Source organism: Dryobates pubescens, chromosome 38 (assembly GCF_014839835.1).
Source record: "Dryobates pubescens isolate bDryPub1 chromosome 38, bDryPub1.pri, whole genome shotgun sequence".
Taxonomy (NCBI): domain Eukaryota; kingdom Metazoa; phylum Chordata; class Aves; order Piciformes; family Picidae; genus Dryobates; species Dryobates pubescens.
In genome coordinates this window covers 519179-530257 of record NC_071649.1, presented here as the reverse complement: position 1 = coordinate 530257, position 11079 = coordinate 519179, and the positions used below count along the sequence as shown (strand labels likewise).

Genomic DNA, 11079 nt, shown 5'->3' with positions numbered 1-11079 from the left:
TGAACACATTTAATGAAACAGCAAACCTAATACTGATGCCACCATAAAACACACAAATCTATACTCACCCAGCAAATGTAGAGCAGTCACACACAAAAATAAGAAGATAGTCCTTGAGAGCAGAATGGTAAATAAGTCCCTCCAGGAACAGAGAGCAGACAGGAGAGGTGGGAAGAGCTCCCATCCTTAGCCAACTTCCCCCTTTACACTGAGCATGACTTTAAGGTGTGGGATACACCTGTAGCCAACTTGGGTCAGCTGTCCTGGCTGATTGCAAACTGCTAATGGCCTGCAGATCACAGCTGGGCTAGGATTCTGTCCCTCCTAAACAAGGACAATAACCCAATACAGCAGCAACAGGTACAGCAAGAGATAACGAACCATCAGACCTATAACCACTCAAAGCTTGTGTTCTAGCACTGTCATCTGTAGGTGGAATCACTACATTACTGGGATGGTCTTAGTAGTAGTAAGCAAGGTAGTGTAACTATCCCATGAATCATTAAATGACACCCCATGAAAGCAGAACTATGGTTAAAAAAGAGTATTCCAAATCATGTGCTAGTAAATGTGGCACATACATTAAATGCATTGCCTCAGATAATGCAATGCAAATAGGTTCATGGTGCTGGGGGCATACAGGCAAGGAGAAGGGAGAAGACTACATTTCTGACACTTCTTGGCCTGTGTGCCTGGCCTCTGTGCCTGGCCATAGATTCACAGCATGGGTTGGGTTAGAAGGGACTTTTAAAGGTTATCTAGTCCAACCCCCCTGCAGTGAGCAGGGACATCCTTCACTAGATCACACTGCTCTGAGCCACATCCAGCCTCACCTGGAATGGGGCTTCTACCACCTCTCTGAGCAACCTGGGCCTGAGCTTCACCATCCACAAGCATAAAAAAAATATAATTTATTCCTTCTATCTAGTCTAAATCTCTCCTCTTTTAGTTTAAAACTGCCACCCCTTGTTCTGTCACAACAGACCCTGCTAAAAAGACTTTCTTATAGCACCCCTCCAAGCAGTGGAAGGCTACAAGAATGGAATGGAATGGAATGGAATAGAGCAGAGCAGAGTGGAGCAGAGTAGGCTGGAAAAGACCTCTGAGATAGAGTCCAACCCAGCACCAGCTAATCAACTAAACCATGGCACCAGGTGCCTCATCCAGGCTCTTCATAAACACCCCCAGTGATGGTGACTCCACCACCTCCCTGGGCAGCACATTCCAATGGCCAATCTCTCTTGCTGGGAAGAATTTCTTCCTAACATCCAGCCTAGACCTCCCCTGGCACAGCTTGAGACTGTGTCCTCTTGTTCTGGTGCTGGTTGCCTGGGAGAACAGACCAACCCCCACCTGGCTACAACCTCCCTTCAGGGAGTTGTAGAGAGCAAGGAGGTCTCCCCTGAGCCTCCTCTTCTCCAGGCTAAGCAACCCCAGCTCCCTCAGCCTCTCCTCACAGGCCTGTGCTCCAGACCCCTCCCCAGCTTTGTTGCCCTTCTCTGGACACGTAAGATCTCCTTGGAGCCTTCTCCAGGCTGAACAGCCCAAGTCTCTCAGCCTGTCCTCATAGCAGCAGCGTTCTGGGCTCTGCTCATTTCTGTGGCCTCCTTTGAACCCCTGTCTTTCCCGCGCTGGGGACTCGGGAGCTGGCCGCAGCTCCCCGGCCTGGGTGTGCAAACGGTCGTGCCCCTGCGGGGTGTGGTTATTTTGTAAACACCGGTGTTTTGGAGGCACAACACCTGGCAGGCCATTTTCAGGGCCCAGGAAGCGGGAGGGGGGTGTTGGTGGTGGCGTGGGAAAGGCGGGAAGCTTGACGGGGCCTCCCGCCCGCCTGAGGGGCGAGCGGCGCTGCCCCTCCCGCCAGTCTGGCGCTGCGGAAGCCTGGGGGCCGTGCCGAGGGGCCGTGGCGTCGGGCGAAGGCGGTGCCACCCGCCAGGCCGCGCCGAGGGCAGGCTCCGCCCGGGAGGGGAAGTGAAACCGAAATGCGCAGCGGGGAGGGCGGGGAGGAGGCGTCGCCGTGGCCTCGCGGGTCGCCGCGCCTCTGCCCGCCGCGCCGATGTCCCACAGGGCGCGAAGGGGGCAGGAGGAGGACGAGGACGAGGAGGGAGCGGCGAGGGGCAGCCAGGCGCGACCTAAGAGCCATGCGGAGCCCGCGGCCAGCGGCGGTAGGACTCACGACCGGCATGAGAGGAAACGGAAGAGGCAGGAGGCGCAGCAGCTGCAGAAGCTCCAGCACCTGGAGTCCTTGTAAGGAGCGGAGGAGGGGAGGCTGGCCGGGGGCTCCCACCCCTGTCAGGGCTGCCGGAGGGCGCCGAGGCCCTGCTCTGTCCTGAGCCCACCCACGCCGGCATTTGAAGTCCCCTTCCGGTGGGACTTGGTTGTGTTTTCCCTGGCCCCACGGAAGGCGGGGGCCCGTTCCCTTCCCGCAGCGGCTGCCCTAGCTCCATCACCTCTTAAAAACACAGCCCGTGTCTGTAAGCGCGTTTGTGCTTCTTCGGGCCAGCAGCGCCGTGCTCCCCGCGGGGCCGCCTGCGAAGCTCTTCAGTGTCTCTGAACAACGCCTTGAGAAAAATAGGTCTTTCCCAGGCTCCTGGAAGTCTGGCATTTGCAGCATAGAAGCTAACACAACAACAGCAACAAAAAAAGGTTTAAGAGTTGCCTGATGACTCCATCGATACCCCTGTAAAAGGCTTATGCTGTTCCATTGAAAAGGGTTTAATGGAACAAACAGATCAGAAGGTTCACAGGAACCTGAGTTTTGCCTTGGAGTAAAAATCTTATCTGTTATGAGGTGCACTGAAGAAACATGCAGAAAGTTAATGCTGTAAAGACCATTTCATGATGTCTTGGTATTTAACTCCTGGCTACAAGCACTTTCTCAGTTGCTGTGCTCTGTGTAGTACCTGCTTGCTATTTGGTTTTTTTTTTCTTTCTCTAAATCTTATATCCACTATTATTTGGTCACTGAGGTTCTGTCTTCAGGTTTAATACACCGAAAATGAAATGATTATTATACACTAGGTTTGGCTGGCAAAGCTAGGTCAAAGCAACCATCTAACAACATTTTCAGCTCAGCATGCTGACGATTCAGCAGTGCTGGGGGAAAGAAATTTGTACCAGTGTGATCTTGAAGGAGAGGTGCTACAGAAAACGTGCATTGAAGGTTAATTGGATTCATAAAATACCAGGTTGCAGGGTCCACCTGTAAGTGGACCACAGCTCCCTGTAAAGCAGAGAGATGAAACTAGTTCTCCTACAGGAATTTGGAGCTGAGGAGCATGCTTGGTGATACAATAAGCACTGTCTCAGTCTGTTTGCATCCATGTCCTGCTCTTATCTGTTGGTGATTATTGATTGCATAAAATTCAACAAAAAGTGTGAGGTGAATGTTTATACCACTGACATTTTCTCTCTTTGCTTGAGCTAAACTGCAGAGTAACAGTGTTTCTATTGCTTTTCAGCTATGAGAAACCTCCCCCAGGGTTAATTAAGGTGGGTAAACAGATTGCAGTGAACTTTCAGCATTATGAGGGATGTCCATGCAGCTGGTCAGTTAGCCTTTTATCTTCAGTGTCTGCATTACCTATATAAATTGAAGGGAGAAGTAGGTGTTTCAAAGGGGAAACTCAGAGCTCCTCAGTAAGAAGCTGATCTGTTTGAGTTGGTGAATCCACCTCTTACAGCACACATTTAATGCACAATTAAATAGCATGAATAGAGTTGTTTGTGATGAAGCAGATTTTCAGGATCCTTCTCCATTGCTTATGCTCAAGTATTTGTGTTAAAATACTTCCCTAGCCATCATTGCTTTTGCCCAGTTTATATACCTGAGCCATGATCTGGCACTTTTAACCTAAAAAAATAACTGCTCTGTATTGTAAAGGCTGCTTTTAATTGTCATCAGGCAGAGGAAAAAGAAGCCTCTGCTTGTCTGTTGTTTGTTTGTTTATATTCTGTATTTAAACAAATGACTAAAATAAATGGAAAGGAATGAAATTAGTATGGCAATAAAATTCAGGCTGGAAAATTCAAGTTGGGGGGGGAAGTAAATTATTTAATGCTATTAAAAAGCTGAGGTGTTTTGTATCCTGTATGCATTACAAGAAAAATGAGTTACAAGGGGAAGAGGTGATGGCCTGCACCCCTGGAGTCTTGGTTTTTATAAAATTAAACAAGTGATTTTGTTGTCCCTGTCTTTTTCCATAGGAGAATGAAACAAAACCAGAAGACTGCATACCTGATGTCCCAGGCAATGAAAGTGCACGAGAATTCCTGGCACATGCCCCAACAAAAGGGCTGTGGATGCCTTTGGGAAAAGAAGTCAAAGTCATGCAGTGTAAGGCTGAACATATTCCAGGTGTCACTGGACCTTCTTACAGCCACCTGTTTACTCTAGGGGAGGGCAGAAGGGCTGGTGGGGAGATGCCAAGAGCCAGGTGGATTGGCATCACACTGATGATACTGGCAGTCAGTATCCTGAAGGCTGTAGTGGCCTTGCATTTTCTTTATGTATCAACACAGGACCTGTATCCCTTGAAAATCTCTTGCATAAAGATGTGGGGTGGTTTGCTTTTCTTCTCCTGGTCTGGCTCAGAGGTGCAACTCACTGCTGCTTCTTCTTTTGAAGGTTGGAGATGCAAACGTTATGGACACAGAACAGGAGACAAAGAATGCCCATTCTTTATTAAAGGCAATCAGAAATTGGAGCAATTTAGAGTAGTGAGTACCAATACTGTAGCAATACTGTGCTTTTTCATACTGATGATTCATAATCTGTCAAGTGAAGAGAAGGCTGTTAGATGATGCCTCATTAAGGACTGTCTCTACTATAACACACATGCTGAAAGCCTCCTAAGGTAGAAGAAGCTACAGATGTGGTTGGATGTTTGAGTGCTTTGCAGAAAATCTGCTCTTAAGAGAGGAAAATTACTGATTTTTACATTTCAATTGGAAATCTTCCAGAACCTGTTTCAAGCATTCTGTTTGTCAGGTTTGGCAATTAAAATGTCACCGTAACAAAAAACGTTTAGTCAAGCTTGAGCTGCCCCAATTGCAGCTGCTTCAAGCCTTCTGCTCTCACTGTGAACAACCACATTGTGAAGCCTGTTGTTTGGGGTCTGTAATCCAGATGTTGTCCACAAGTCTGATCTCTTGCTCCACGAGGCCACAGCTTCCTCCTGTGTGATTCTCTTTGGGTTTTCCTCTTGCCCTGCATTATTAACTTGTATTTCAGGCTCTCATTGCTTTGTGTCTTACGCCCTCATTTCTGTCCTTGAAAAGTGTCATCTGGACTCATTTTAGCAGATTCCGTACTCATGCTGATTGTGTGCTGTTGTCAAGAGTATTTTTAGCCCTCTCCCATGACCAGGTTGCCTCTATTTCTCGTTTTTCCTCACACTTCTCGGTTGTATCAAACTCTTGCTGTATGTCCAAGGCCTGTCATGGTGCATTCCTAACATATTTCATTTGCTACTGACATTTTATTTCCTGCTTCTGGTCAGCATCTGATATCTGCTCTCTGCTTGCTTAATCTTCCAACAGAATGATCCCCTCATCTTTGTTGCTGCATTGGGCATGGCATGAGCTCACCTTAAATGTCAGCTTAGTTTGTTTGCTATCTCCCTTCACAACTTTGGCTGCAATTCCTCTTTAGTTTAGTTTAGAAATAATTGATTTAAAAAGCAGTAATGGTTGTGTGTAGCATGCAAGGGCAGCTCCACTTCATTATCCATTTGTCTTAAGTTCCTTGTGTGTTTCCATCCAAGTTTTTAAAATAGGCTGTTAGGGCACGGCTCATTATTTTCAACTTCAATATTGCATCTGTGTCTGGATATTGCTGTGGTATAGGGTTCTCTTAGTTAACTAGGGTTGGAGAGGGAGAGATTTAGCATGCCCTAAGGAGGGACCCCATCATTGCTGGGGTAACTAGATAGGCTTTTCCTTATGTTGAAACAAAAGCCCAGCTCAGCTGAACAGTGTTGTCTCAGAGTACACTTTTGAACTAGGAGCTTGCTAAATGCATTTTCTCCATCTTTTGTTGAAAGCCTTTGGTTGATTTGGTTTGTTAGGAACTACAACAGTGCCAAATCTCTTGGGTTTAACAACATTGGGTTTTCCCTTTTTCCTCTTTCAAAGGCACATGAAGATCCAATGTATGACATCATCAGGGAGAACAAACGTCATGAAAAGGAAATGAGGTAAGCGTGGCTGTAGTAAAGCTGCATTCTCAGTTTGAGGTTCACTTGATAACATGACAGGTGAAATTTTGCCAGAAGCTACCCTTACCAGCTTAGACTGTCTTTTTAATGGCATTTTCTTGCTGTTGGCACAGACTAATTTCTACTTTCTCAATAGTATTTCCTACCTTTTTAATTCTATTACCTTATCACACAGAACATTAGGGATTGGAAGGGACTTCGAAAGATCATCTGGTTTTGTCCCAAAATAGAGTTGAAGGAGTTTAATATTCAGGGACTTGGGTTTAGTTGTTTTAGACCTTAGAAAAACAAGGGTTGGTTTTGATTTTCTTTGACTTCACTAAGAGATTTTTCCTACATGCAGGTGCCTTCAGCAGATGTGAAGGGGTGGATGTGGAAAGTCAATCCTAGGTATCTGGTGCTGTTCTTCATGCAGGGTCATTATTCAATATATAAAGCAGCAGGTTATAATATTTTAAACTACATCAGTGAGATAACTGAACAAACTATGAGTAGCCCCTAGAGTAATGCTGCTGATGCAGATGTGGTGCCTGCCCCTTTACTCTGCTGAGGCCCCACCTTGAATACTGTGTCCAGTTCTGGTGTCCCCAGCATAAGAAGGACACAGAGCTGTTGGAGTGAGTCCAGAGGAGGATCACAAACATGATCCAAGGGCTGGAACACCTCTTCTATGAGGTGGGGTTGTTCAGCCTGGAGAAGATGCTGGGGGAATGGTAGAGCTGCTTTCCAATACCTGAAGAGATCCTACAGGAAGGCTGTAGAGGGGCTTTTCATAAGGGTGTCTGGAGACAGGACAAGGCAGAAAGGTTTGAAGCTAAGGAAGAGTAGGTTTAGACTGGATCTTGGAAAGATGTTCTTTGGTAGGAGGATGGTGAGACTCTGGAATAGGCTGCCCAGGGAGGTTGTGGCTGCCTTCTCCCTGGAGGTGTTGAAGGCCAGGTTGGATGAAGCCTTGAGCAGCCAAGTCTAGTTGAGAGGTGTCCCTGCCCATGGTGGGGAGGTTGGAGGAGATGATCTCTGAGGTCCCTTCCACAACCTGAGCTATTCCATGATTCATGGAAGTACGGGGGAGGGAGGGAAATGAAGAAAAGACACATCCTTGGAGAGGATACTGAAGACAACAATAAAACAAGGAAGTAGTCAAGTCCCCATTTGCCATTAATCCATGGAAGTTCAAAGAAAGGTTGCCTATGTAAACTAGAGTCTACTCTCAGCTGCTCTGATGCCATCTCTATATCAGCAGGGCAATGAATTTCTTCATATCTTAGTGCCAACATCTTTGTGTGGATAAGCACAGAACTTGTTATGGTCATCTGGTGATAGCTGTTGCCTTGTTTTCACACACAAATACTGGCCAGTAAGCTGATCTGCCTTTGGGATGGAATGTCTCCTGAGAACAGAACTCCTGCTTACCTCAAAAGGCTTTGCTTTTTCCAGTGAAAACTATAACAGGCATGAAATTCAGCAAAAGAGGATTTGTTCCCCTGCCCCTTGCATGCAGCTTCTGTGCTTCAAGCTAGGAAGGAAACAGATGAAAGAATGAATTATTACACCTAGAAGAGTGCTAGAAAAGTTCCTCACTTACATTTTTTAACCTCAGGATACAGCAGCTGAAGCAGCTCCTGGAGGACTCTACCTCAGAAGATGATGATAGCAGCAGTGATGAGGAGGATGATGATGATAGCAGCTCCAGCTCCTCAGATTGTAGAGATAAACACAAAAAAAAGAAGAGAAAGAAGGAAAAGAAAAAAAAAGAAAAGAAGAAGAAGAAAAAGAGAAAGCACAAATCCTCTAAATCTAACGAGAAGTCAGAATCTGACTGACAGCAGGCACCTGCTGCATGCTCTTTGACCCCTACTTGTGAACTGCAAGGAGAGATCCAAAGAACAGAAAGAAACCACCAGAAAGGGCTTTTTTAAACTCCAGCCATCCAGATGGGTATGTACAGCATCCCACCCTGGCTGGCTTCTCTGCCCCGCTGCAGTACTGCAGCCAGGCAGAGTGCTGCATGAACCAGATCTTGATACTGGGAGACCTGCACTAAGGCTCATCCCTCATGGTCACCTCAGGCCTTGCTGCATTACCAGGTGTGACTCTCAGCAGAAACCCTGACCACCAAGGGATTGCCAACCAGTCTGCAGCACTGGCAGACTGTCTATTGAAGTGTCTTTTCTCCTTGAAGTTATTTTATTCTATACAAAACCTCATTGTAAGGGAACAGCAATTTGCACCATGCAGAGCGCTGGGAGTTCACTTACTGCTTCTAAAGAGCAGGTTGTGTTTTCTCTGCACACTGCCTACGTGCTGAAGTTCAGTCTTCTTGTCTTAGTGCTGGCAGCTAGGGAAATAAAATAGCACTGCTGAAGAAGGAAGTTGTTAATCAAGGTCTTTACCTTAAGACAAAATTGCAGTGGCAGCAAGACTTGGGTTGTGTTTTTTTGGTGTAGCAAAATGTCACATCACCACCATTCATCTGCAGTGTTCTGCAACACCTAAAGCATTCTCCAGACCATAGGAATGGGAGCTAAGTGTCAGCTGTTCAACTTCACTCTAAAGAAGTAGAGGGTTTAGTAGTTTTAAAAAAGGAGGTTTTCATGTTAGAAGTGAAAAGCATTGGTTCCTACATACACTTCAGTATCAGTTGTTTTGATACAATGGAGAGGTTTTTTTTTTCCTTTTAAAAAGGAAATAAATTCCAACTTAGTTTTTGTTTACTAGAATGATTTGCTGGGGTCTTGTTTTGTGAATCATCCCACAAGAACATGAATGGCTAAGACTTTCAGTATTTCAACATGCATGTAAGCCACAGAGCAAGAGTAAAGAATTTGCAAGCAGGAGGAAGAGAGAGTTGTGTACTTAATAGCCCTTTTCCAGACTGACCACACTTAGCTCTGCAAAGCATCTTTTTGAAACCTCAAGGTACAGTGGTACAAAGCTGTGAGGGGAGGACCCAGGTGATGTGTATTGGTACTCTGCAAAAAGAAAAATGGATTTGCTTTGAAAAGACTTGAGAGACTTACACAGAACTTAGCCTCTGTGCTTATACTGAAAAAACCCCAAACAACACAACCAGAAGAGCTCTAACATAAGTAGAAATGAAATCAAGGAATGATTAAAATGCTGAAGTTTGGTTGTGTTGTTTTTGTTTTTTTCCTCTTGAGAGCTTTGGAAAAGAAAACAGTGTGAAGTATACATTAAAATGTGTTTTCTTCCTCCTACGTGTTGTAAGAATCATTCAGTAAAAATAAACCTTCATCCCTTGCTCCTCACAATATGTTCTGGGGAAAAACAAGATAGTCAAGGCCTAGTTGCAAAGGGAGTCTTTATCTTATTCCCAGATCTTGCAGGGGAAGTTATTTTATCCTCCAGTATTCTCTAGCAGATCCATAGATGAGATTTACAGGTGACTGATAGTTCCCTATAGCAGCAGCAGCTTGAAAGCTGCTGCCTTACTCCACAGAAAGGCTGAGCAGTTGAAGTTGCACAAGGAGAGTTGGTATGGACTGGTTCTTTGTATTGCAGTATTTGATGCTGAGAAAATCCATGCAGGTGCAGCACTGCTGCTTGTTGGACAGATGCTGGAAGCCACAGCTACTCTTTACCTGATGCACTGCAAGAGAACTCCTTGTGAGGTTTGTCCAGAGCAGAGCTAACCTAAAGATCTCTTCAGTTACTTCAGCTTTTGTCAAATAAGGGTCATCTTAATGAAAAGAACTTCAGGGTTTTATTCTCCTTAGACTGTCAACCCCTTCCCCTGTTACTGAGTCCTTCCCAGTTCACCTACCAGAGTTTATCCTGAACAATACCATAAGACCGTATCTAAAAAGTGTTGGATGTTAAAATGTTGAGATGCCAAATCACTACTCTCTGCCAGACTGAAGGTTCATTTATACCAGTGCCTTTTTCCAGGTGTCTGTGCAGCAGAGCAGGGCACACTCCTGGGGCATTATTCTTGGGTCGAAGTTAAAGCTCACAGTTTCAATACAGGAAGATTTCTTCTAGTGCTGACTGACAGCCAGTGCTAGAGTGCTGAGAAACAGGATTGATTCACTGCATCATTTAGCAAGTTTGCAGATGACACCAGGCTGAGTGGTGTGGTTGCTAAGTCTGAAGGATGGGTGCCATCTGGAGGGACCTGGACAGGCTGCAGAGGTAAACTGAGGAGAATTTCACAAGGTTCAATAAGGCAGAGTGTAAGGTTCTGCACCTAGGTCAGGGCAATCCTACATATCAGCCCAGGCTGAGGGATAATGAGATTGAGAGAAACCCTGCAGAAAAGGACTTGGAGTGCTGGGGGATGAGAAGCTGGACAGGAGCTAACAGTGTGAGCTTGCAGCCCAGAAGGCAAATGGCAGCATGGGCTGCACCAAAAGCAGCAAGGCCAGCAGACAGGGAGAGGAGATTCTGCCCCTCTGCTGAGACATCACCTGGAGTGCTGCATCTACCTGCAGACCTGGTGGAACAGGTCAAGAAGAGTGCCGTGAAAATCACCAGAGGGCTGGAACACCTCTCCTAAGAGGACAGGCTGAGGGAGCAGGCTCCAGGGAGACCTAGTAGCAATCTTTCAGTACCTGAAGGGGACTGTTGGCAAAGGCCTGTAGGGATAGGACAAGGGACAATGGTTTGAAATTGGAGAGGATTTAGACTGGATGATTAGGAACACCTCTCACCTAGACTTGGTTGCTCAAGGCCTCTTGGGATGTTCTGTTGAGTGCGAGATGCAGCTACAACATTCCTATGGGCAATACAGCCTCACGGGTCTCCAGCTGCTATATGCCATTATCTTAATGCTCTAAACCATTCTTCTTAAAGACTTTCAGAGGGAAACAAAAAAACAAACTGACATGTTTTCTTTCTTAGG

At 46.0% G+C, this 11079-nt stretch overlaps 1 protein-coding gene across 1 annotated transcript; it reads left to right on the top strand.

Moving 5' to 3' along the window:
• The first annotated feature begins 2005 nt into the window (after positions 1–2005).
• On the top strand, positions 2006–8796 carry RP9 (RP9 pre-mRNA splicing factor). Its single transcript, XM_009904992.2, has 6 exons — positions 2006–2247; positions 3462–3492; positions 4207–4336; positions 4628–4719; positions 6136–6197; positions 7819–8796. The coding sequence occupies exons 1-6, from the start codon at positions 2057–2059 to the stop codon at positions 8039–8041; spliced, it is 729 nt and encodes a 242-aa protein (XP_009903294.2). The 5' UTR covers positions 2006–2056; the 3' UTR covers positions 8042–8796.
• The last annotated feature ends 2283 nt before the right edge of the window (positions 8797–11079 follow it).